Here is a 27,555-nt window from a genome sequence, read left to right on the forward strand (position 1 = left end):
ACAATGGTTCCATAAAAAGTGGTTGTCATATCTGAACATGTCATGGGAAATGCACTAAAAGGAAGAGAATGACAGTGTTCATAAAATGCACAAACAATGAAGACGAAAGAAACAGATACGACAGAACTGGTGCTGAACTTCCGACTGGCGTTTATTTCAAATTATCACTTATGTGTGCTCTGCGCAATGGGTGCATGAGCACACATCATCATACAAAAGACTGTATAAGTCAATCAGGTAAAAAAGAAAGATTGTGTAATCAATCCATTCATGTGACAATATACCTCGGAAGAAATAAGACCCCTTTTTCTTGCAACGCCAAAGACAGACAGCTGACACACTTATCACCTGCTTTCATTATGTGAATGAATTGGTTTTACGATCTCTTGTATTAACTGATTGACTTACACAATTTTTTGTATGATGATGCCGAATATTTTTTCATTTTTCCATACTAGATCATCTAAAAGGACGAAATTAAGAGGTGAACACAAATTTCTACCGGCAGCAAGAGGCACGAAAGAAAATAGAGACATTCTTCTGAGTGAGTGACTGGCTGCTGCACCACTGTCTGAAACATCCTGCAAGAAAGCCTCTCCCCATCTGATTGTTACCATACAGAAGCACTTTTTTTCCAGTATGTTACAGAAGGGCCCAAACCTTCCTTCTCTTAGGCATGCACCTCTGCATTCTTCAGTGATTTCAGCAATAGTTATTGCAAATGAGATTGTGAGCTAAGTATCAGACTCAAATTACCATATGATGGCCCATTATAAGACGACGTGTGTCATTATGCGGTTTATTGTGTCACATTTTAGGCAGTAACAAGTAGGTTCAATACGTAGTCCAAACACAGGTTAAGCTCCGTATTGGCACAGGTCTGCCCTGCAGCTGCGCTCACCGTGGTCTCCGGCCTGTGCAACGGCTCAGTAGGTCCACGGCGAGAGCCGGCAGGTAATTTCGGAAGAACACCATGACCGATTGGTAGAGACGGCTGGATGTCATATCCACACAGGGGGCAACTCAAGGTGTCTTGGAATGGATACTGAGGCAGGAACTTGGCCAGGTAGCGTTTCACATCCCCCACAACCAGCTTGTTCAGTGAGCCTGTCACACAGTTGTACACGGCCGGTGGTTGAGCCTCGATGGTTTCCCAGTGCTTCTCCTTAGCTGCTTCCAACTCTCTCTGGCGTGCCCTGAGGAATTTCAGACTCACAGTCGAATACCACGCGTCTCAAGGGCGAGCAATTCAAGCAGCCAGCTAGTGTTGCACTGACTTGCCCATGTGTCTGGTTGCTCTAAAGCGAATACAGTAAACTCTCAGTTGTATGAACTATTAGAAAATCCCTGGTGATTTTCATATGCATTTAATGCCAAGGTCATTCAGTTAAACGAACTTGATCAATGAACCTCATTCATTCTTTAAAACAGTTCAATGAAACTTTGCGGATTTAGTGGATTTAGCATTTTTATTGTTGCCGTGTGCTGAATGGCAAGTATCAGCAGACATAGAGACAAGACTACTAAATGCAACCACCTCTTGGAAGCAATCACAACCATCCAGGAAATGGATGTCTTCAACCAGGCTAACACTATACTGCAAGCAATCTCGATCAGCGGACAAAAGGATGTCACTGCTTGTTTCCAGATATCACATATAGAGCGCGTTCTACATGATCCCGCAGTAAAAGAAAAGCTATTCTGGACTCTCTAAAGAATAAGATAAATTCTCAGTGAAAGCAAATCAAAACAGGTTCTCTTACTGCAAATAAAACATGTTCGGTAAGTCAACGGCCACAAAAAGTTTTACGCAGCAGACAGATTTTTTGGAGCTGCTTGCAGTTACCTGACGTACTGCAAGCAATGCCACAAAGTTATGTATGCGTAATTGGAATGTTCTGGGATAAAATACACTTACGAGGCTTCCGTTCATTTTTTGACTAGTAGTTGCAACTAAAATTTATGATGACATACAAGGTCTTGCTAGAATATGCAGACAAGTGTGCTATGTCATAAAACGGAAAATGTCGCCACCATGAAGTAAGGTTTTGTAATTCACATTGTTACCTCTGTTAAGCCGACGCAGTATTGTTTTTGAGGCATGTGAAGGCTTTGATGTTGGATGTTCATCAGACTGAGTGGAAAACAAGTGGCTCGGGTTGTTCAACGCAGCATTCAGTGTTGTGCCATATTTTGCCACAGCCAAGGCTCCAATGTCAAGTTGCAACAGCAAAATGGGTGCAATGGCTTTGCTTGGGCTGATTAGTACAGAGTGCCAGTGACTATGCTTTGCACAAAAGCTCCAATTTCAATATAATTAAGTTTTGAAATCAACAAAATAGAATACAGATTTTACCGGCATCATTAGGTCGAGGTTTAGCTGAAAATAGTTCTATTGTTCAGTGAATAACAGGCAATGAAAATTACCGTTTAGCTGCAGTTTGGCAAGCAACCACAATTAACAGGTTGGCCACAATGTCCACGGGCACAATGTCAGCAATGCCTTTGACGTCGGTCACTATGGTTGTCATCACACCAGATGCACACTGCACAAGAAATAACAACCACTCAACATCTCTTTTCCAAAGCATGCACCACACAAAGCAACAGTTTTTTTCGTTAAGTGCCTTTAAAATAAGCTACATGTACAAAATGGCAAGTTCGAACAAGACACAACGAAAGGAATGCTTTACAACAGAAAAAGCTGCCAAAATCTTTTATCATTTACCTAACGAGATTTGCACATGATTAGCATACAGTACAGGCCATGCATGGGTCAATGCAAAAGAAAATATACCAGCTCAACAGTTGCCACCTGTAGGCTTTTGAGAGTTAATGGTGACGAAGAAGTGCCACAGCAAAAGAGAAAATGCAGTGAAAGATAATAAACATGAATTACAAGAAAACACCAAAAGTTTGTGACTGCAGAATTACGTTAGTACAACCAAATGTATTGCACTTTCTCCTTAAAATGAGAGAAGTGTCTTACAGAGGCCAGCAGACTTGTAGATCCATTTAATGCATCAACCCAGCCCTGAAAGAAAGAATGAAAAGAAAATCTGTATTGTAAGTTTGCCAGGCAAGAATTATACGCACAACAATATCGCATTCCACTGTAAGGCTTTGCAGTACAGTTTTCTAAATTCCTGGCAGGAATGTACCGCAGAAAATTTAATATACTTTGCTCTGACACCTTCATATACAGTGAAACAGTATTTTATAATAGTTCATTAAAAAAAAAGAAGATAAATTCAGGCTAATCATTAGGTCCTGGTACACATTTCCATTACTCAATGGCATCAAACACTCTCAACTGCCAAGTGCCACTTCAGATTACCTGACACATTTCGTGAACCTATAGAAGTCAAATATTTGAAAGTGATCATAGTAGCAGCCGGCAACTTCAACCTTACCCATATTAAAGGGCCCCTCACCAGGCCACAGAGCAAATTTTAGTTAGACGCTGGAAGTTGTTGCGTGCCAAATGAGGAGCAGTATGCCGCAAGAATTTTTCAAATCGGTTCATTACGAGCTGAGAAAAACAATAATTTGTAGCGGCGCGAAACCATGATGAGAGGAGGCGAGTTTCAAACCCTTGCCACTCGCCCCGTGTAGCCTTAGCAAGCCAAATCCCTTCCCTGCCCTCTTCACTTGGCACATACGCATGAACACGTCATGCGCATGCACGGTCACGTGCGCATGACGTGCCCGAGCCAGCCCGAGCACGCGAGCGGCGTTGCACGGCCGCTACCTTTTTTTTATGTAGCGGCCGTGGGCGTTTTGTCGGCGTTCTCTGTGGTATACTGCCTGTTTCTGCGGGACGGGCATGAAAGTTGAGACATTTGTACGGGCACGAGAGTGGCGGTATCATAAGCCTGTGCCGAATTAACGTTTACTTGGACGCGGTAGAATAAATGAGCATAATGAGTGCTCGAACGCGCCAGAACATTACTTTCGTTTCCAGGGCTGGCGTCTGCTCGATGCGCTAACCGCGGGGACACGAACGCATGGGAAAGGGAGGCACATTAGCCCCGCATCTCGCTGCAATTCACAAAAAAAAAAATGAAAGAGACGCACACATTCCCTTTGTGTGTCTCATTATTTCTCTCCAGTTTTATTATTCTATTCAAGCAACAAATTACACAAACTACACATGTCGCGTCAAATAATTATCGCAGTGTCACGTGCTACTGTTGGCGACGTCAGAGCACAGTCGTCTACGTAGAGGAGCGACGTCACAGCACTACCATCTACGTAGGGCCATTTTCTCATGTACGTCATCCCCTCATTCTCTAAAGCGCGCGCCCGCGAGAGGAAGGGAAGCAGCGTTCACCTTGAAATTTGACCCATTTCCGCGGCGCGTAGCGTTGCAAATTTTGGCAGACGTGATCGTGAACGCCCAGTGTATGCATTGCGCTCGTTAGCTCAAAATTGTCAAACCTGGTGAGGGGCCCTTTAAGTGGACAAAATTGTTATCTTCTTGCCATGCAGACCAAATAATCTTTGACACAATGTTAGCATCCAACATTTAGCAAGCAATTCGTCTTCCAACACAAGTGCTCCTGCATTTTAGATCACATTCTGACATGATTGGAACTGGTTAAGAAGTTGCACCTGACTGCAAACTTGTGTGTCGAGCAGACTGTTCAAACCATAGTGAAAGAAAAAAATATGTAAGATTGTCAAATTTTTAAAAGGCAAATCGTGAATCTACCTAGGACAAGCATTGGAGGACTTCTCTGGCAATGATGTTAACGATTTCGTATTCAAGTTGACAATGTTAACAATCTCATGTAGAAGACAAACCATTTGCCATTTTTGCATATGTGTCAGCTTAGGAGACTAACATGTGTGTTGCTTCTTTTCTTTCATACAGAGGTCTAGTACACCATTAAAAAAAAAGACATGTAACCTGTAAGGAATTATGGTTGTGCTCACTATTAGGGTACTTATGGTAACACCCTCATCCCAGTAATAATAGTTGTTGGGGTTTAACATCCCAAAACCACGATATGTTTATGAGGGACGCTGTAGCGGAGGGCTCCAGAAATTTTGACCAGTCGGGGTCCTTTAGCGTGCACCTAAATAGAACTACACGGGCCTCAAGCATTTTCACCTCCATCGAAAATGCAGCCACCGTGGCTGGGATTCAATCACGTGACCTTTGGGTCAGCAGTCGAGTACCGTAACCACTAGACCACCGTGGTGGGTGTAGTACCTGATAAATGCAATGTGCATAAACCCCTGCCCTTGAGCTGAACACCAATTCCAAAAGACCACTCACAGGAAATGGCTCCTTCCATGATGCAGCCACAATGGACGGTCGCACAATGGCTACAGGTAAGTCACCACCTTCTTCGGCAACCAGGGACTCGCTCAAGAATTTGGCCAGAACATAGGTGTTGGGCTTTGAACGTAGCAGCTGAGGGGTCAGTGCAGCCAGCATGCCCTCTTCCATCCACCTGGGAGGGCAACAAATGTCACAACATGTTGGTGGGTTGTGATGCAGCATAAGCAAAAAGATTAACCACAGTGTAACACACACGTGCACACACACACACACACAGAGAGAGAGAGAGAGAGAGAGAGAAGGCTTCATGGCTATTTTACAGCCTTTCAATGTCTACTGCTTTTTAACTTGAGGGGCAACAAACACTACATTGTTAAGGCAAGGCTATAAAAAGGCAACAGCTAATGAAGCCAAGGTAAAGCATGGGGGACGCTATTTGTAGTGATAAGTGTGTAATTATGAGAACAAGGAAACTAAAAGTGGATAAAAAAATACCACTGATTATGATACTCCTTAATGTGAAACCTGAGCACAGCCGTATGTGTGTTTTCATTTCACAGGTCCTTTGGCAGCAGCGATGAGCTTTGATCTCGACAACGTGAATGTCTCTACTTTAGAGGCACAAAGTGCAAGCTATGGAGGCACCTTGTACTCTCGTGCAGCACTCTGCTTTTCTCCTCACCCTTTCGTCATCCTCTCCGCGCTTGCTTTAATCTTTTGCTGTGTTCATTCTCTCTGTTACGGTGGATGAGGCATGTCGACCCTCAATGTATGAACGGACGCTTATGAGCTGCACTCTAACACCCTGCCACCAGTGAGAGACAAACCCACAATCTCTACACTACTTGTGTAGTCTACAACCATTGTGCTATGGCAGCAGCTGCTCCCCCTCCGTGCAATTTATTAAGTATTTATTAGGGGTGTGCGAATATTCGAAATTTCGAATATTTCCCGAATAGTGTTTGCTATTCGATTCGATTAGCACTGAAATTTTACTATTCGAACTCCCCAAAAACAAATACAGTCAACGGCCGAGTGAAAAGTTACCCCTTCAGATTTTCAATATGCTTCGCCACATTACACTCTCGTAGTGCGGCAAAGCTGCCTTTCAAGTTCCTTTACGGTCGAACTTTGCCAAGACACAGTCAACGTCCGATTAAAAGTGGTCCCTAGATTTTCAATATGCTTCACCTCATCACACCCTGGTATTGCGGCAAAGCTGCGTTTCAAGCTCCGTTACGGTCGAACTTTGCCAAGACACAGTCAACGTGCAATTAAAAGTGGTCCCTAGATTTTCAATATGCTTCACCTCATCACACCCCGGTATTGCGGCAAAGCTGCCTTTCAAGCTCTGCTACGGTCGCAAATGTATTAACTCAAGAAAACGCTGGTTCCAACATGGAGATGAAAGATGTGGCAGAGGTGGGGGCTCAATTAATCCTGTTTCGGACCTGAAATTTGGGCAGGAAGTCCGAAAAATCGGAAGCCAAAGCTTCTTAGCTTCCGAAATTTCAGATGTTCTTATATATCGACGTCTACGAGGCAGATTTGGAACTCCGGACTTGAAGGGAGCACATCCTTGTCCGCCACATCAGTTGGACTTCCACAGATGTTGAAAGAGGAGGAGAGGCTGAGGAAATGGCATCTTTGCCTATCACGTGTAAAGCTGTTGTCGGCAACACTTTGGTTGCACCAAATCATGTACATAAAATACAATTCAGCCTCTACATTGCCTCATTCTTGATAAGACAACTATGAAAGACCACCCCACCAGTGCATCATCAACCTAGCGAAAAGAAACACTTTCATGTTGCTATCTCAAAAGAATATGCTTAGGAATCCTCTCTAACTTTTTTTTCTGATTTCGCTTCGAAGTATTAGAAAAATATTCGATTCGATTCGCACTCACACTTCAATATCCGAATTTGCTTCGCATCAAAATTTTGCTATTCGCACAGCTCTAGTATTTATGTACTATGTGTAAGCCTGGCAGTCTTAGCCAACACCACACATGGCCATGGCGTCAAATGTGCAACATTCTTTTTGCCCTATAACATCACATAATGTGTGGAACTTAAGGGCATGAAGTTAACCAATAAGCCCTTGCGTGCTACTTTAAGGCATCAAACTGGTCAGAATCGAGACCCTTGCTATGAACTCAACGAGAAGAATTGACTGAGGGACCCATTTTTGTTATTCAACTTGCTGCCAGTGGGAACTTGTTATGGTTTAATGATATCTCAGGGCTTCTATGAGCCAAAACCACTATATGATTACAAGGCACGCCGTGGTGGAGGGCTCCAGATAATTTCACCCGCACTGACATTGCACGGAGCATACACTGACATTGCACAGTACATGGTCCTCTAGCATTTCGCCTCCATCAATATGCGACCGCTGTGCCCGGGATAAAACCCGCGTCTTTCGGGTCAGCAGCTGAGTACTGTAACCACTAAGCCACTGCAACGGCTCTCATTAAAGGGGTACTGACATAAAAATTTTGGTTTGGCATTTTTGTGCTGCAATATGTTGCTGGAGGCCTATTAGTCATAACACGGCACATCGCTTACTGCAGCGCGCAACAGAGAATTAATTACCGTCTCTTTATTACCGACCAGTCTCAGTTTCGGTTAATGAGAGCTCCGAGAATGACAAGCTGCCAGGTAAAACTACTGCCATCTAGTGTGTGAAACGGCACACAGAATTGTGACGCACTTCCGCGGTGTCTGCACCGTCTGCTGGCATTTTTCTGCCTGCCGCATGCACTGCGCTGTCATCGTTGTCGTCGTCATCATCGTTGTCGTCGTCATCATTGTTGTCTGGTGGCAACGACTTTCTTGAGGTTTTTCCACTTTCTGCGCGCTCGCCGCAGACATGGGCTTGCGAGCAGCTGCCAAATAGCAGCCTGCTGGCACAAGTGTGGCAAAGGTGCAATGGTGACTATGACGTCATCATACTAGCTGCGCCAGCTTGGAGCTCGGCTGCTGTGGTGACACCTCAGAAGTTGGCGGTCACCTTCAGGTCACTTTAGATGATGTCAATGCTGTGAGGTGTGGTGTATAGTGCTACATCGCGCACGCGAACTTCAAAATTCATATAAATTACCTCTCAAGCTATATTTGCCGTTGAGATTTGGTAGATGATATACGCATGTTCACGGGAATCAATACTGCAGGCTGTCTTGGCTGTGAAATTTTGTGTCAGTACACCTTTAAGGCTTATACATGACCTATGGTGCTGTGCAGCAACACACTGTTGAATTTATTTGCGAGGACATCCTGTATTCCGAACACCAATGTCTATGAGCAAATTGTGATTGTGCTACAACTTTGAAATTAATCACTATAAAAATGAAGAGAAGGGCCTCAAGCAAAAAAGCAGGCGAGTCAAGCAAAAGTCTAGTCTAGCCCCAGTTTTTGCAAGAGCCCACAATTCAGCCATCAAGACTTTATGTTGTGAGCACATACACAGTATATGCATTTTAGGTAAATGAAATTGGATGCTGAAAAAGCTATGCAAAACTTGTGCATTTTGTGTATTCACTGCTGCCTTTATCACAGTAAATGCAGATATATATAAAAACTATGCCTAAGGAGCTCATTTAGAATGCACACAGTTATCTTGCTGACATGATATCATAAGTCAATAAACAGATTTGCTTTTTGGTCAACTTGTGAAATGAACATTATCAAAACCATCCAATTCAATGACAATGTTTAATTTTTTATTCCACAAAGATTTGCACATAAGCTTCATATTTCATGCAATTATTAAAATGCCCTTTTGTGTTTACCTAGGAAAAAAATATAGCAAAAATATAGCAAAAGTAACAGACTCTTCTTATTAAAGATAACGCTGTAACACAATGAAATATACTTACTTTGTACAGGAGATAATATCTTGAGGGTGTATGTGCGATGGATATATTCGTTCATCTAGCTTCTTGCAGTCACAATTGCAATATGCAGTGGAAACATGTACTACAGCCTGAAAACAAAAAGGACACTCATTTGCATTTCGCATGCCATGGAGAATATGCATTTTAGATAGGGCTCAGATTTAGAGCTTGTCAAGAATGAACCCTATACTAAATGGTTAGCGCCATCTTCAGAAACTGCACTTTAGTCTAAAAAGCAAGAACACCAGCCATTAAAATTAGTAAATCAGAAAATATGGATAAGTGAAATGACAATTGGTCGCAAGCACTAAAACCCCACCACATTGATTTTAGCATATAAGATGCACATAGAAAGAGTGTCTCAAGTCTTGTTTGCTTAACCTTCCACTAAATGGCAGTCATCATTACACTGGCTGTGAAAGTCAACTGAACAAATGCTACTAGATTGTCTTCAAATGCATAACTTCATTTCTGTTCTTGAAAGGGGCGGATCCAGGTGCCGTCTTTGGGAGGGGGGGGGAGGGAGTGCGGTGACGAAAATTGCGTCAGCATGTTGTCCAATACAATTATCTTTTGCAGAAGTGAATCTCGTGATGAAAACGCAAAAAATAGAAGTTGTGTAGGCGAGGGTGCTGTGTTTTTATCACTCTGACGTGTGCCTTGTACTTGACATATATATGTGAACGCACGAAATAAACAGTTGAAAGTTGCGCTTTGTCCTGTCCACCACTGTGCCTGTGTCTTCTTCGTAGTTAGCCTTTAAAAATAGCGCATATGCAAGAGGTCGACATGAACCAACTAGCCTCAGTCATCGCCTTACTAAAGGATGTGGACGACAGGCCCTGAAGGGAAGGGGAATCGCCTGGATCGGCCACTGGTTCTTGAGCACTGAAAGAGCCCATGCCTCCTGTGTATGTTGACATTTAAGGAGGCAATTCTAAATGAAACTGGGCACAATTTACTTCACCCTCAATAAAATTAAGAAAGAAAAGGTTGATAGGTGGCTTGACTAGCACTGCTCTGCTGTGTCATAAACCAAGGAGACTTGCCTGGAGCTTCTTCATTTCATGGCAAAGCTTGAGCACTTTCCTAGTTCCTTCCATATTCATTTCTACAGCTTGCCTGTAAAGTACATAAGAATCATAAGCAATAGAACAAGCTACAAACAGACAGGGCAAAGAAACATAGTACTGTATCTTATTTTATGCATGTTGTTCCAAACAGACTAAATCATTAAAAAAACTTGCATAGTCTAGTCACAGCATCACTAGTGATAAATGAAAGCAGACTCATGACAGGAAGACAGCTGTCGAGGGTCCCACCTAAGCGTTTCGTTGAACTTGATGGTTGCTGCTGAATGGAAGACCACTGACACCTCCCGCGTGAGAAGCTCATAGTCGGCAGGCTGCAGACCTAGCCCAGGCTCTGTCAGGTCTCCATCGACAGCCACCAGCTTTTCCAGTGCCTCAGCATGTTCACGATGAACATGCTCAAAACACTGGAATGTACAGAAAAAAAAAAAAAAAAAAAAACCGCAGTGGGCATGCGTGCCTGTGATAAGCAACATGTACTGGTTATTTAAACAGTGAATGAACGGGCTTAATAGTTTATACGTATACATGCTATGTTGATAGAGGAGTGCCAAAAAAAAAAAAAAAAGAAAACATGCCAAAAGTAGTAAGAAAATGGGTGTACCAGTACCTCAGCTCTGAGCAGTGAAGACAGTCGTTCTTTCGATTTGCATCCTTTTCTTGGCCGTATCAAGAGAAATATTTGCTTAATCCCTGGGCAGGAACGCAGCAGCTTCTCAAGGAGGATCTGGAAATGTAAAGGATGTAAAGGTCTAAGCTTCAAGTGTGCACTAGAGTATTGTAATTGGTGGAAAAACCAGAAATGAATGAGACAAATGCAACACTTCACAAGGCGGATCCATTTTGCCTTTAAGTTACATTGTCACAAAAAACTGAAACAAGACAGTTGTTTGGAAGAAGATGAAGGCCTGAAGTGATGAAAAGTTGTTAAACAAGGAACGTTGCTGGCACCAATGTTTCAAGAAGGGGACTTGTCTTTGTCAGGGAGCACACAAGTTGTTGAAACTATGGTTTCAGTGACATACCCTGTTCAGCAGCTTTTCATCATTGACACAAGACAATGTTTGATGTCTTTCTCTAATATAGGAAATTAATATTTCATCTGCAAAGTAAATATGACATTGACCCTCACACAAGTTGCACTCAACATCCCAGCATGTAAAATATAAAAAGTAAAGGGCAATGGCCTGAAATGTACTTGTGCTGGGGTGCTAAGAGACATTTGTTATCCAACAATCTGTGTCCTTGTCTTTGTTCCATTTGCAATCGTGAAAGGTGCCAGAGATAAGCTGAAGGGTTTGTCGTTCAACTGATAACAACAGCTGCCTCTGAGTAATCCGCAGTTTTGCGGTGGCCTCCATATATGTCTCGTGTGTTTCAGGGCAAAAAGCAAAAAAGCACAAACTACAAGCCATAAACTAAGTCATGTAAATAAGCAGTGGTATCTTTATCTAATTTAAGTAAATGAAACAATTTCTATTTTTAGTCCTTTCTTCTTTCTCTGCTGAGACGACAAGTTAGTGTGCATCACGAGCAAGACCTTGGTAGATGAATAAACATAAATGCTTCAATGATTTTTACACCATTACAAAAACGGCATGTGCAATCGCACTCAATAGTTTCAACACAGTGCTCACTGCCAAAGTAGTGCCAACAAAAGAAATAACGGTGAACTGAACAAAGTTTCCATTACTGGTACTTAATAAAGCAACAATCATTCAAAGGTGTGCCACCATCAAAGCTTAGGGCACCTTATACCACAGAAGCTAGGGTGATTCTTTGTCAACTTCAATTCACTTCAATTTATGTCGCTGTTAGTACACTACAGTTAAAAAAGACAATTAACATCCTCTATACTTTCCCTGGCCTAATTGTCTGTTCAGTTCATTTGGTTGTGTCAGACACAGTGTTGCAACTTGTATTTAGGTATCTACAGACTTGGTTTCTTAAACCATTTAGCAGGGGTGTGCAAATATTTGAGAATTTCGAATAATGAATCAAATGACGTTTTATTTGATTTGGTACTCGAATCGAACAGTGATATTCGAACTACCGAATATTCATAGAATATTTTTTGAGAGATCAGCACCGACGGGAAAACCCCAGAGGAACAACACGCTGAAAGAGCGAAAGATCATTTTTTGTTCTTTTAATTAATGAATTACCAAGATGCACACAGGCCAAGCTTTTACGGGAATTGCGAAGCTTTACTCATCACTGGATAAAGAAATTTTTGCTTTTAAGCTCCAGTGTCACCGAAGCAAATGTGTCCTCAATCCACTAATGTTATCATAAGATTCATGATGTTCACTGTTGAGATATTATTTAACTTTTAGGTCTTAGTGCTGTTTAAAAGCTGGTAACAATGTACCATCTCGAATACTGGAATTTATTCTACACCCTACAGTTAATTCACGCTACAGTTAAAAATACCTCGAAGGCTCTCGTCGCTACTGTATATGAGCTTACATCAGTTTACATAATTGTGGTATCTTTTGTTGATTAAATGTAATGGTAATGTTACTTTGTTAGTTTCTGAATATTTGTTTGAAATAAAAAGTTGTAGAATTGTAGGCTTGTCTTGAAAATAGTTGCCTTACTATTCGAAAACTATTCTAACAGTATTCGATATGTATTCATACTCGATTTGTTATGATCACTATTCAATTCGTATTCGATTTGATTCTAAATTTCACTATTCGCACGCTCCTACCATTTAGGGATTGAAGTCAGGCTATGCTTATCAAGTGCATACTTGCAAAAAGGATGAGCAACGAGACCAGCTCGTTCAGCACTTTAATATTTTTCATGAAGGCCTGAAGATGTGCACTTTTGTCCTGCTCCATGCTTCTTTCAGATAGCACATACTCATTTTGTGCTTGTTGTAAGTAATATCAGATAGGTCAAGGGATCTGTTGAAAACTGAAACTTGAAGCATAGACTTTCTGGCTTCTTGCCACTTGTCTATTTCAGAATGGCATCCCCTGTGGTATGACTGAATGATTTAAGTTGTGTTTGGGAAAGCGCTGGCAACCGTGACAGTTCAGCCTCTGTAAACTGGCCTCAGACTACAGCGATGAGACATACCTCAATTCATATGCGTGCAAGCAAGCCCACCATTGTTACAGCTTAAAAAAATTTTTTTTCTAGTAAACTTAACCTTCCTGAAAGTAATGTTTCCCATGGTCTTGCTTTATATTAACATCAGAATAACTAGCAAAAATAAATAAATAAAGAAGATTAGTTCTTGCAAGCCTTTCCTATTTTTTCACCATCCTTAATGAGCTAAGCTGGGTGGGACACTAGGTGATCAGGTAAGAAGGTTTATAAATTATACACAACAAGTATAAAGATGTAAATATTTAAGGAAAACAAGACAATACACAGAAATGAAGGCCATAGCCATAACTACACAATAAACTGTTTTCAATCTCACTTTTGCAGGAATACATGATTCTCATGTCATACTAATCATGAAGCATGCAAGACAAAAGATAAAAATTTGCCAAGTGCCAAGTATTTCGAGGTACAGGATGAAAAAAAAAAAAGCTAAACAAGCGTGACAGCTGCTTCTTCGTATGCAAATGAGCGTCAAAATGTACGTAAACTTGGGTTGGCGTTTCGAGACTACATCATACATTAAAAAAAAGGACACACAATAAATGAGCATCTGTTCTGGGATTCTACGAAGGGTTTGACGACAACCCCACTTGACAGCTGCGCTTTCATATGGGTTGACATGAAAGCAGCAAGACGAACAAACTTAGGCTCGCTTTTCCAACCTGCCTTGTACACGACGAAAAATGGGACAGCTGACATTGCTAGACTGTCTGCTGAAGAGTTTCGTGTAGCCGCGGCAGTATTCATTTCTGCAGCTGCTCACTACAAGGAACTCTATAAAGCAGAAGAATGAGTAGAGAGCTATGAATCAATTTCTAATATACAAAAAATGGGGATTGGGGGAGGCATTAGCTGTGCTCTCATAAGATGTAGCTCAGGTTTATTACATTGAGGAGAGAGCTGATGGGATGCACCCTACTGTAATCACATTGTAATCATTCTATAATCGTGTTGTCATCTTGTGTAACAATTCAGGTTACAACATTTGAGAAACAAATGGCTGGAACTGCTACTGTTCAGTAAATATATGTGACAAAATTTATTTATATAATCAAATTAGTTTACAAGTTCTGCTTTTGGAATGTTCTGCACCTGTCTGCACCAGTTGCAAAAGAAATAAGAATGCAGAAACCTTTTGTCCAGGGGTATATTATTTCTATGTGTCGAATAATATCTGCTGCAACAGGACTTACAGGTAGCACTGTTTAGAGACTACAGATAAACAGTCTTTGTCCAGCAGTGCCAAATCATTAGTAAAGCTAAGACACGGAAAGCCTTGGTATCCTGGTCCTAGCCAATATAACTTTGCTTCCAATGCTTTACAGAGATGTTAAACATTTGAAAATGACATTTTCAATGTGTAAATATTGCTAGCAGAGTATCGATAGAGGTTTCACAAAAGAAGTTAGGACAGTAAGTGTATCAGACAAAGAGTGAACAATCTTTCTGTCACACATAGCCTGCATGTCTGTACTATCGTACTCAGTATGAGCTATACTGCGGGAGTGCATGGCCAAGTGCACTGTACGGTGGCGCCGATTGCGACATGTTTTCGAGTTATCAGGGGAGGGTGTTACTGTTCCTGAGAGTGTGTATCGCCTCCACTTGCCTTCACGCTAGTCCTAATTTTGCCCTGTGGGGATATCAGCATCAAAAATGATAACTGTCGCCATGGCTTGACAGCCAAACTTCGCATTTTTCTTCCATAAAGACAGACTGAATGAGCAAAATAAATGGCAAGAAGTTCCTTCAATTAAAGGAGGGCGAGGATGAACACAAGCAAGTTGGGGCGATGTACACTCACAGGAACAGCCAACCCCTCTCTCAGTAACTCGAAAATATGACATGATCGGCGCCACCGTACAACCTTGCAGTGTGCTCGGCCATGCGCTCACGTGTTGTAGCTCATACCGATCACGATAGTACATAACGCTTCCCAGAATTAGCACATGACTCAGAAAGAGAGAAGGAACTAAAATTAAAGTAAGGAGACAGTATACAGGTGTGGTGCCACCCTTGTCCTCTGTCTCTTATTTTTCTAGTTCCTTCTCCGTTGCAGAGTTGCACGAAAATCCCAGAAAATGTTATGCAGCACCAACTTGCCCAAACTGCCACCATTTTGCATGTCTCCACTTTCATTCGACCTTCTCATTTTTGTAGTGGCTTATAGACCCTGCCTTATGCACACAATAAATGTGATTAGAGTGCCGCATGACACTTAATACAATTATTGCCTTATTAAAATTAATACAATTTGTCTGCTTTTGTGGTTAGTACAGCTTATACGACATAGCACTTACATTTAACATAATAAAGCCACATTTAATAACAAAGTATATATCTCATGTTCCTTGCAAAAAACTGCAAACATTATCCCAAATCCTTTCCACTGTATTTGGCATGGCTCCATTATGCCTTGGCTCTAGGTTAATTGATACAATATAAAGCAAGAAACCGGCACTTCTTTACCAAAATAATTTCAAATGAAGTTTCAGAAATAGTAAACAAGAAAGGTCGGTGGGTTTGTGGGGTTTAATGCCCTAGAACACCTCAGGCTATGAAAGACGCTGTAGTGGAGGGCTCTGGACAATTTAGACCGCCTGGGGTTCTTTATTGTGCACTGAAATCGCTTAATACTCAGTTCTCTAGCATCTTGATTCCATTCAAACGCAACCGCTGCGGCAGGGATCAAACCCGCATCGTCTTTCGGGTCAACAGCTGAGCACTCTAACCACTAGGCCTCCACAGCAACCCAGTATACAAAAAAAGAAATCTTCACAAATTTTCTGGTGCACTATTACTATGGCAACAACATTATATCTTAATATTTAACTTTGCCACTGCAATAATTACATTAAGAAATTCTGAAATTAGTCACCCAGTTCACTTATTGTGCACTCTCATGTGCTATGTCTTATTATTTTTTTTGTCTTACGCACTGTCCATTGCTGTCATTCTAACGGGGCTGTCACACCGTCAAGCTACACATTGCAGTAGCTTTTTGTGACTGCTCCTTTCTTTCAGTGAAGGATAAATAAAACATTGAATTGAACAAAGTCGACACAGAGCAGCGACGTTACATTGTCACACCTCCACTGAAGATACATTGTCACAATCAGTGCACTGAGAAGTCGGGAGCAGTATGTCAATTTCACAGGCAGATCACATTACAAGAAGAGCATGCTAAAGAGGAGGTATTCAAAGTCAAATGCATACCTTACCAAGGAAGCCTGTCACCCCCGTGATGAGCACACTTTTTCCTTCGTAGAATTCTTGGACAGCTAATTCATCGGTGTCACTCATGGCTGGTGTTGCTATTGGAGGCAGAGACAGCATTACCACATTAGAAGTTAAAATGCGACCGCATAATCAAAAGTGCTACCTGGGGCTCAGGGCATGGTGAAGCACACTACATACATCTTAGAACACATTGTTATTCAGACACAAACATGCTCAAACTGGAAGCATACGCTCCAATACGTACAGTCAAACCTTGATATCAGGAAGCTGTACTTACGGAGAAGAACTTCCTTAAACTGAAAATTTTGTTAAGTGAAGGTTCCTATGTTTCAACAGTAAAGATAACTTCCCACGCTTCTATAACAGTCATGCATATCATTAGTAAGCACACCGAAGCATAACAGATGAAGAAAAGAGCTGAGTAGAACGACTGCGCACCACGAGTCAAAATGAAACGCGAAGCATGAGAGAAATTCTGACTCTCTCAGAAGTCTGTGCAATAACGCACAGTGGTGAAACCGAAAAGGATTTTGAAACCCATGCAAAGCAGGCAACTCAACCGGCTTTCCCCGATCTGTGGTGTGAAGTGGTATGCAATCTGCTACTGAGTGAAAGCACTGCTTAATAGAAAAACAGAGCCTCCTATGTCCGGGTGATACAGGAGCGGCAGATGGTAATGTGAGTCTATGACAAGCTGCCAAAATGAAAGACGATGAGAACGAGTGCTGTGATTGTGTGATCAGGCAGAGCAAGAAAGTTGCGAGGAGATGATCAGTACCATCTGTCGCATAAACCATTAAATAACGAAAGCAACCACCGTGTTCCTGTGGAAGCATTTACACGGACAACAAACTACCACTACCCATAGCGCCATTTGGTATGTAAAAACACTGCTGACTGTTAAGTCTGCTGTTCCTTGCATAGGGGTGGCACAGCCTTGTCAAAATAAAACTAGGGTGGCTAGATGTTTTAATGCGATAGTGTTGCAGCACACGGTCGAAGAAAAAACCATCTGTGTGAAAACAAGAAATAAATCACTGCAATTTTTACTAATTTATTTCCCCGAAAGACTTCGCCAAATTGGGTTTAGTGCCATGATAGCTTTGTTAACTCGAGTTGATGGCAACATTGGACCCTATGAATAACTGAAATTCGTAAAATCAGGTTTCGTTAGATAGAGTTTTAATAGCATGTATATAAATGCGACATTTCGTAGAACTCCACTTTTCGTTAGTAAATTGCACTACAGTAAAAGGCAGGGATTGCGTGCATTGTGTGCTCACAATTAGTTACCGAACGCTTTGTAAACTTATTTCGCTACTTAAAGCAGAATTAACTGTCTGACAAATAATTTAGCTGCCTGGAGACGCACATCCCTCTTTTACAACCGCAGTACACCGCGGAGCTTGCATTACGAATTACGCCTGAATATTACAAGCATATTGTGTATATTTAAGGTTGCCGGTTCTGCCGGCATATATAACGAAACGTGCAATCAATAAACGACAAGAAGCGTCAGATGTTTGCGCTGAAGCTTCATGGCAGAACTGTAGTACTACATGTAGTTGCCATCGTCACTACGCATGCTTACGGATGCCGGAAGATGTCGGGTCAGGGCGAGATAAAATACTGAAATATCTGTCAGCTGCTGAATTGTGCTCGTTACCGAGGCTTTCAGTTCATTGTCCATAGTAGGCAAACCTACCGCTTACAAATGCTTTGTCCACACAGACACAACTTCAGTAAAGCGGTTCGATGGGCGTGCAGAGAGCGCAATGAGGTGCGAAAGCAGCGATCACGAAACGGCTGGCAGGGAACGCCCAGCGCAAGCACCCTTGCGCAATGACACATCCTCCGCTCTTTTAGGAGTGTAACGCTTGGGCTGCCTCGCAAGATGCCGCATCTCGGTGGATAGTGAAAGATAAGTGCTAGAACGGCGCCTTCAGCACCAGTGCCCACTTCCAGAGAGATAACCGGCTAGCTGAGAAGAGAGAACAGGCCGGCCCTACCTGCTTCCCGGTTTGACATGGTAGCAGCTCAGCAGTCGTCGACCGAGTAATCGCTCGCACCGGCGGAGGCCTGTTGCAGGTCGCTGCGCTGCTATTCTGCAACGCTTCTTCTTGGGTTGGTGGGTGGTATCGGTGGTGACAAAGAATAACAAAAACGAAATCTCCGGCCACTACTTGCACACATCGGGACTACCGGACGTCCATCGTGCTAAGGAGTACGGGGATCCTACGCACGGCACCAAGACCGCCACACCGACCACCGCTTGGCGGCTGCTCGCGCGCGCACACCCTCTCCCGGATTGCTCTCTCACTCGTCTCACTTGCCCCGCTGCTACCTCATGAAACCACGCACAACGGCACAACCACCGATGCAACTATGCAAAACTTAAAAAAGAACACACACAGGAAGCAGTTTCCAGCCAGCACCACTTCCTCGCGTGACCGCTCTGGGCCAATGGCGATCCCCAAAAAGAGCATAAGATCGCTAAGCAACAAGTAACTGCTTTCAAGTGCCACGCACACAAATCAGATGAAAATGTCGCGAGGCGGTCGGCCAAAAAAAGAACGAGCCTTTGCACATATACATGTACACACGCATACGCTTTATTATGTAACAAATGCAAGGTCCACTGTCATAATCACTCGGTTCCCAAACACAAAAACAAACGCAAAGACCTTGACAAACGTTTCAATGTGTAGAGGTGTGGGCAAAAAAGAAACTGAAAGTTTGTTATATTTTTTCACAATGGTTAGCGCCGCGTTATGTTGTAAAAAATATATTTCTTAGAAAAGCTCTTCAGTAATATTTTTATTAGACGCGCTTGCCAAATAACGGTCAATCATTACCGCGGCCGCTGGCGTTACATGTCAAACTTACTTACTTGCAGTTATCGCAAATATAAAGAGTAATAACATTGTTTATCAAGCAAAATGCAACAGAAGCGATAAGGTTTATCTCTCATATTACGTTACTCGTGGTTTTTGACAATGTTATTATTAAGATGTGTTTGCACAATGAGTTAAGCCGAAAGACGCGCAAGTCAGACTGCATCCGGCAACATTGCACCATTGTTGATTTTTGTTGCATTTCTCGGGCGAGTTGCTGCGCGATGATTCCGGACTCATCTGCGTAAAAAACGACTGTGTGTGGCAGTGCTTTATAGTGACTGACTGGTGGTGGTATGCTGTGAATCCGTCCGGGCGCGAGAACTGGATGCCGGTGGCGGAAAATGCCCCTGCGGTGTGCATCGCACGTGCACGATGCGCACAACGGAGGCCGCAGTTCCATCTTCGAAGCGGACGCCGGTCACCGTAATTGCCGCAGTAGAAGCATCAGGAGAAGCCTCCTTCGCGGTCACATCTCACGCACGAGCACCAGCAAGATGCCCGCTTAGAGCTCACAAGCAGGCGCGTTCAATCGCGAGACGCATTTTTCCTCACATCCACACCCCACTACAGTGATGGCCTGTGTAAGCGGCGTCCCGTGCTCAAAGTACCAGACGCGCTCTCTGAAGCGCGCTCTCTCCAGCGCCTGTTCGTTTGACACAAGCGAAGATGCGCTGCAAACGGAGTTTCATGAGATGTTCCGACTTCCTTTGGAGCGGTAAGCGATCGTTTCAAGCCCACCATGAGGCCAGGCTAGCCTCGCCCCTCTACCTGTTGCTTAATTGTGATCCGGATGTTTAAATAGCACTGCGTTGTGCGTGTCGAAGCTGTAAGCTGGTGTATGTGGTGTAGCTGTCAAACGCCCGCTCGGCGTGCGCCTGACTTGCGAGCTGAAGCAGCGGAATTTGACCGCGCGATCGCTTCTCGCACCGTCACCATTGATTCTTTTTCGATCGCAAACATAGTGCGCTTCATGAGGCGTGACTGCTTGTGGATCCCGCGTCATATGCGTAATTACGCGCTTAATGTAACGCTGTAACTAGTGTGATGAAAATTGAGAAATAACGTGTTCGCTTCGCGAAAGAAGCTTTCGGTTTATTTTAGTCCATCAAAACACGGATTCGTAATTTTTTATATTAGTCTGATGCAGAAAGCGATATCTGGGCGAACCTGAATAAGGCAATATGCTGCGCAGTTGCTGCATGTTATGTATACATGCTTCACGATTATTGGCGCAGGAGAAAACACGGCAAGAAATCCAAGAAGAAAACACCGAAAGAAAGAAGAAAGCTAAAGGTGTGTGATTGAATTTTGTGTGATTTAAGTGTTTTTGCTGCTTGTACTTTGGAACTCGACTGACGATGTTCACTCTGAAAGGCAATTCGATTTGAATGAAGTCTGATGGCGTATTAACATGCAACTTGCAATGCTTAAGTCGAACAAGGCGCATTCGATTGTGGTCGAGCTCGATCGCGATTAGCCCCTTTCCACAGCACCCACAAAGGAAATAACCGCAGTCGAGCAATTAATTCTCGATTGGTCTCGACCACAATTGAAACTGCCGCAGGGAGTTTACAGTGATATTCATACTTGGATAATTCAGACAATGTTTGCGTTATCGTGACTGTCATTTGACTTCTCTTACGGCAGTATGTACTTTTTTCTCTTGTTTTAGACATTAGACCAGACCACTGTTCACTGTTGCATCACTTTAGTTTATGAGATGAACACCTACTTTTAAAAGTTGGCTCCTAATGCTAGCAGGTTCATTTCTGTGCAGTGGCTTTAAATGAATACACATTTGCCACACTGAACATTATCGCTTTCATGACGTGCGGTTGTGCACTTTGCAGTGTTGTCTTAAAGTTTCACTTAATACATTTGTAACCTGCTGTGACTGGACCCTAATAACAAATATTCACTAGAATGAACATAATAAAATGTGACAGTGGTAGTTTTTGGGCGGTCAACAATGGCGAGAAGTGCATTAGTTATAATGCGGCATTTTTACACTTTTAGCTTAAATTAAATAAATGATATTTAATGTAAACCACAGCTCTGTGGTGACTCAGCTATTTGTTGTCCTTTTTGCATTCCTGTGCAATGTGACAATGTTGATGGCAAAAACCACAATACTATGATCATAAAGTGAGGTGTTTTGAATGCTAAGCATCAGCACTGTTAGACTTCCATGATTGTGCAGTTTTCTAACTTAAAAATATTCGTCCATTGTAGAGCGCCTACCATATGCCCTCCATCCCATTCTTATTCATCTGGAAATTTTTATGTCGTCATCCAGGTCTCTCGTGACATGGCTGAGATAAATTGACTCATGTGAAGTCCATTTGCTAATCACAAACTGTTGTTCTGTGCCCGGATATTGCTTTTTATCTTCGTGCGTGTTGATTCTCAAACCAACGTTATCCTTATCTCTCGTTTTCCTTATCACTTTTGTGTCCTTACCATGCTAATTAGGCCATTATTTACAAAACAACCTTATAGTTATCTTTTGTCCTTATAGCTGTCTTTGGGCCATTAATGTGCATTAATGATGAAAAAAACAATAAGAATAATGATTTGCTAACAAGGGCCTCAGACATTACCCGTTCAAGCCCTCAATCATTTGTTGCAAGCCTTCCCTACCTTTCGAAGCCTACAGGTAATGCAATGCATAGCATACATGTTGCATGCTTATAACAATGCACACTGTCTTTGCAGTGAGAAAATGCTGCTCACTACCACTTAAAGTAGTACTCACACAAAAATTTTACATGACGTTGAGTTTACTCGCATCTATTGTGGACCGAATAAAGTTGTTTCACTCACTCACTCTCCTTCATTCTATTGCATTAAGTGTCTAACGAACCACTTATCCAACTGCAAACCTCATTCACTCGAACGTGCTATGGTTAATTATTTAGAGACGTCTTTTTAGGGCTCAATCACAGTTTCGCTTTCATAGAACACCAAGAAAAGTGAGACCCAGCGATGTTTGTAAACACAGCTGGCCACGTAAGCACACATAGCAGTGACACACTTGCCATGGGCGCTGCGTGCTGCACTGTCTGCGCATGAGCAGTGCATTGACAACTGCAGGAGAGGGCGCACTTGTACAAGGCACATAGCAGCCAACACAAACTTGGGATGTAGGAGGTTGTTGGTTGCTTACATCCAAACCTAGCTGATGTCGATGTCACGAGGTGCTCCATTTCGCATGCAGTTCAGTGGCACACACTTTAGAACTGTTTTTTAATTTTGTTAGGCTATATTCGCTGTTGATATTTTGTAGATAACGTGTGTCCACATAAATCTGACAAGCTACCTTGCCTTCAGAATTTTGTGTCATTGCTCCTTTAAAGAACCCACTTCCTTTCTTGTGTACAGAACAAGGCCACAGACATCCAGCCATGGAGGAGTCCAGTCTTGGAAATCCAGGGAAATCCCTCTCCCTTTGCTGTCTTCACCAATGTGCGACAGTGTATCCTTGTGAAACATCTGCAGGACTCTGCCAGGCACTTCTATTGGATTACGGCTCCACAGTCTGCAATGCTGCTCCACGCCCTCGACTCCGATTCGGAGAACGAAGGTGACGGCACTGCAGACAGCGCAGATGCCGTACAGACTGTGCCTCGCATTGTGGGTGTTGGCCTCTGCACTGTGTTTGAGCTGATTCGAGAGAGCCGTTCAGCGCAGCCAGCATTCTGTCTGTCAGTTCTTAGGGCGCTGCTGGATGTTCTTCAAGGCCAGCAGCCTGAAGGATTTCGTTCAGAGCCCCCGGAAGTACTTGGTGAGTTGGTGGGCTGTCAGTGTGCCTGGAAACAAACTGTGACCAGTTTCAGTTTTTGTCTTAATCTGTGCTTTATGTGTTAGTCTAGTCTCATTGCTGTGTCAAAAAAAAAAAAAGAAATGAATATGAGAAAGTTGCTATATGTGGAGGCACGTAATCCTAGCAAAGTGCTTTAGAACTTGCTCCTGGACTAGTTGGTGTCTAAGCTTGCTGAAAATATGGTTCCCTGCACAAAAGCTTGAAACACGAGAAAGGTCAAGGAAGAAATCCTGGCACTTTTCCGTCCCTTCTCTGTCCTTTTTACTGTTTCAAACTTTGCTTCAGGGGCACACAATGTGTTCAGCAAGCCAAGTGCGTTGACGTCCTCTGCAGTGAGGTTATGCATTCATAACTTCCATCATCAAACAGCTGCTAAGACGTTGTTGTGTTACTGTCCTCTTTTTCATATGCACAATACGTATTGCTATAGATGCTACCATCAGGAGGAGAGACAGCCTTTTATATGAATTGTTTCACTTCAGTACAAAGGCATATATTGCAGCTTCCATGGTGTTTTTGCATAGGGGCTCACACATAATTGCATAGGGGCTCACACATGCAGGAAGCTCTAATTGGAAAGTTTTATATTCAGCGAATGCAACAATTTAAATGCTACAGGATGGGATTGCACTACATACTTCTAAGCTGAAAGCAGATAGGAAAAGATTAAAGAAATAGGGCAACAGTATATATTTCTTGCAAGGTAATCGGAAGGCTCATCTCTTATGTGAGTGGATACGAGTGCTAGTCATTGTTGGTGATTCATGGTGTTTTAAGATACTGTCATGTGGTACACGTGTGTCTTGCCACACTTGCATGTGTTGAGTCATGGGCAGTTGTGCAGACGAAACATTGCTGGTGTAAATTGTCCAAGATAGTCTGCATTGTAGTAGTATGTTCCGACACCATTATAGAGGCGGTCCCCCTGTTTCACAGTTCATTTCTGTATGTATTTAAAGACTGCATCAACTGCAGCTTGGAACACAGTCTAGGCTCAGAAGCAAGCGGTTCTTAGTGTTTGCATTGATTTTTGCTTGTTGCAGTCTATTTAAAAATTTTAATTGTCTGTTTTGGTTCCAGACAAGATGTTTGATCTCTTGCTGGACATCGCGACTACGCCGAATGCGTCCATGCCATATGGTCAAGCGCACTCGAGCAACAGCGAGGTGCTGTCACAGCTGACTTCAAACGCATGTGCCTGCTTGCTCAGCCTTGTGGTGGCCACAGGAGACACGTCCAAGATACTCTGCGCTGCAGCTGCTCTGCTCATGAGTCCACAGAGTCCTACGGCTGAGGAATTCCCCGTATGCAAATGTTTCCTATGCATGCAGTTAAAGGGTCCCTGAAATGGTTTTAATGATTTTTTACAAACTCATTGAGCACGTAGTGCAGTTTCTTTGATTCATTAACAGACTGATAGAAGCACTCTGCATTAAGTGTATGATTTATTGCACGGTTATAAAGTTCTAAACATCAGCATCACTACAGATTGCAGTATGCCTCCACGTCGAGTTTTCAAGTGTCCCTGTTTTGGGACTTCACTCATGCGATCGATTTGATAGGTTTCTTAGTGTTTGTACCGAAGAAAAAAATTGTGAGCGGGTGGGTTTGTGGTGGCACATGGTGGTGCCAGCAAAGATCAACCAGACAAACACAGAGGGTGGCCTCTGCAACGTGCAGCATACTAGCAGAAGATTGCATAAGGTGGAACCTAATCTTAATCTTGACTGCTCGATGGAGAATTTCAAGGAGACAAAGCCAGTTTTGGAGAAGGGTAACCTGTAGTTGCCTTTGGCTACTGCTATACAAGGTGCTTCACGTTAAGGGACACTAAGGGCAAATATTGAGTTGTGGATTGTTACACTAGCATTTCAGAGACCTCATTGTGCCGAGTAAATGCATCATTGAAAGAAAATCACATTTTAGGGGTTCGCATACTGTTAGCACAATTCAAACCGCCCACCTCAGTGAACAGCCCACCTCAGTGATGTAGCATTCCCCCGACGGCCAGTGACGTGGTGCAACGAAGCACAGCTAGCACAGCTCAGCGAAAACAGAACTTTTGTACAAGCCATGCCATTCTCAAGTGTAACATTGTTTTTATTTTTCATGAATTTAACAGAAACACACACGTTGCATTTTATTCCGTCTTGTAGTGCACTGAGGTGTTCAGTAGTATGAGTACTTATGAATAATTGTACTGAGGGCCTACTACATCAAAGGGATAATGTACCAGAATGTCCCACTGGCGGCACCAATATCTGTAGCACAGCCACTTATATAAACAAAAAAAAATTCAGGAGTCTTTAAGAATGTTTCCTTTGTCATTTCTCATTCAATTTTTCTCGCAAATCATGAGCTCGGCGATCTTTAATGCTACACGAGCATCTTGAGTCGGGTTCTCTTACTTCGTTTCATCTTGTTTTTAGTCCTGTTTCTACGTTTGGCTAGGGAGCAGAGCCATATAAATTTGTGAGCACTGTTTTACACTTCTTAGTCCAATTAAGTAGTCTGCATTCTGACAGGGGAGAATGCTCTTTTGAATTAGTTTTTTTTTAGTGCTTGCAATGTGCTTCATGATGAGGTCTTTAAAGAGGATGCTGCTGCGTTTCATATCAGGTTGGAAGCCACTTGACCTTGGTAGCTGGGTTCACGGACCATTCTACCACTGACTGTTCGATTTCACTGCTCACTGTGTAATACTACACCTAAGGGCAGGCTTTTAAAATTAAAAGAAAAAAAAAAGAAGTGAAGATGACGGTGTATTTACAGATAACAACATTGATGATGGTTTCTAGTAAAAGAGACAGTAGTAAAGGTGCTTACTCTGGTTAATTACTTGTTTTGGTGCTCAGTAGTCTGGAGGCATCAGTGCCAGTGAAACCTGGAGGTTGATGTGAAAGGTGTGACGTTGGTTGATGGTAATAAAGTTTATGTGTTAGTTAAGATGGTGCAATTGTTAAAACTTGGCACAAAAGACACTTTCACGAATCATGTCTTTGTTTATTTTGGTAAAGGAGCACTAGCTTTTTACTCTTAAGACATACAATGTTTTGGATAAAACTTTTTGTTAAGAAAGGAAAAGACAGATTACTTGCGGCTCAAGCTTCATAGATAGCATGTTTTCGTATGTGTTACTCAACTACAGCAAGTACTTTCACACACACAAAAAAAAGCATTTTAGTAATATAAGTGGGCCATAGTAATTGCTGAGTCTAATACTCTGGTGTGTGGTTTTGATAAACTTTCAGATGCCAAGCATTCTAGTGGCAATGCAAAAGAGTGTTCAAGCAGTGTTGTTGGGAAAAGTTCAGCGCCCCAGCTGGTTCAGTCATGGAATTCCAAGGACAGCGCACTGTGGAACATTTTCCTTGCACTTGCCAAAGTCTTCCCCTTTTGGTCAGTGTTGAGATACATATTTTTCACTGTGTTCTGTGAAGTGTTCTGGTTTTTCTCTATCACATGTGTGTAGTACGAAGGAGGGGGGGGGGAGTCAAATGTCACATATGTGTGAGGCTTTAGTGCCGTTACAATTATTTTAGGCTGGTGTAGTATTTTCAAAACATCAATTTTATTTTGGAGTAGAAGAAAGCATTACCATTGCAAGATGTGAAGAACAAGACTTGGCTTCCCCGTCTGAATTTTTCATCAAAACCTCAGCAATGATACATTTTCATATATTTGAATTTTTCTTTGCGCCGTAGATGTTATCAAAACTTGCTGTCTTGTCTTTTGTTGCTCTATGGATAAGTAGGTAGAGTCCGGTTTTATCGCTGCTAATGTCAATGGCAAGGTCCAGCACCTTGTGCAGGCAAATTAGACAGACCTATGATTAGCCATACTGGTCATAATTTGAACTTTTAGACAGGTTTTGTTCCCGATATATGCAGTGTGCAAATTCACAGTAGCGCTTGGTTGTACAGCATGGTGTAAGATGTCGACTGTTTACCACTTGTGTTGGAATGAAGCTCACTGTCCTATCCTGTTTTTTTTTTCAGCTAAACACAAAGGTCATTGCACCATTGCATGTGATGGCAAGTTCCTTTATCTGTTCAGGCAAGGTGTTTTGTACAAGCTGGGAACTGGGTTTGGAGGAACAGTCAAGGTATGCACATTTCATTACGATATGTCATTAAAATTTTTGTTACTGAAATTTGGTGATACACACTGTTCACTTGCAGAATAATATTGCTTGT

The 27,555-nt window shown here is 42.5% G+C and overlaps 2 protein-coding genes across 2 annotated transcripts in view; one reads left to right on the forward strand and one right to left on the reverse strand.

Moving 5' to 3' along the window:
- Positions 1-19,244, reverse strand: part of LOC119382555 (fatty acyl-CoA reductase 1-like) — a 31,584-nt gene extending 12,340 nt beyond the window's left edge. Inside the window, exons 1-10 of the mRNA XM_049412160.1 lie at positions 18,649-19,244; positions 16,616-16,713; positions 10,890-11,006; positions 10,511-10,686; positions 10,238-10,310; positions 9,171-9,277; positions 5,285-5,462; positions 2,990-3,034; positions 2,428-2,546; positions 902-1,196 (exon numbers count right to left, since the gene is read on the reverse strand). Of these exons, the coding sequence (XP_049268117.1) occupies positions 902-1,196; positions 2,428-2,546; positions 2,990-3,034; positions 5,285-5,462; positions 9,171-9,277; positions 10,238-10,310; positions 10,511-10,686; positions 10,890-11,006; positions 16,616-16,713; positions 18,649-18,667 (1,227 nt within the window). The 5' untranslated portion in view covers positions 18,668-19,244. The remainder of the gene's footprint in view (positions 1-901; positions 1,197-2,427; positions 2,547-2,989; positions 3,035-5,284; positions 5,463-9,170; positions 9,278-10,237; positions 10,311-10,510; positions 10,687-10,889; positions 11,007-16,615; positions 16,714-18,648) is intronic.
- Positions 19,245-19,715: 471 nt separating this feature from the next.
- The window catches only part of LOC119382556 (E3 ubiquitin-protein ligase MYCBP2), a 130,594-nt gene continuing 122,754 nt past the window's right edge, over positions 19,716-27,555 (forward strand). Inside the window, exons 1-6 of the mRNA XM_037650305.2 lie at positions 19,716-20,251; positions 20,772-20,829; positions 22,918-23,320; positions 24,440-24,663; positions 26,611-26,758; positions 27,358-27,464. Of these exons, the coding sequence (XP_037506233.1) occupies positions 20,109-20,251; positions 20,772-20,829; positions 22,918-23,320; positions 24,440-24,663; positions 26,611-26,758; positions 27,358-27,464 (1,083 nt within the window). The 5' untranslated portion in view covers positions 19,716-20,108. The remainder of the gene's footprint in view (positions 20,252-20,771; positions 20,830-22,917; positions 23,321-24,439; positions 24,664-26,610; positions 26,759-27,357; positions 27,465-27,555) is intronic.

The sequence above is a fragment of the Rhipicephalus sanguineus genome, chromosome 2 (assembly GCF_013339695.2).
Source record: "Rhipicephalus sanguineus isolate Rsan-2018 chromosome 2, BIME_Rsan_1.4, whole genome shotgun sequence".
In the NCBI taxonomy this organism is placed as follows: domain Eukaryota; kingdom Metazoa; phylum Arthropoda; class Arachnida; order Ixodida; family Ixodidae; genus Rhipicephalus; species Rhipicephalus sanguineus.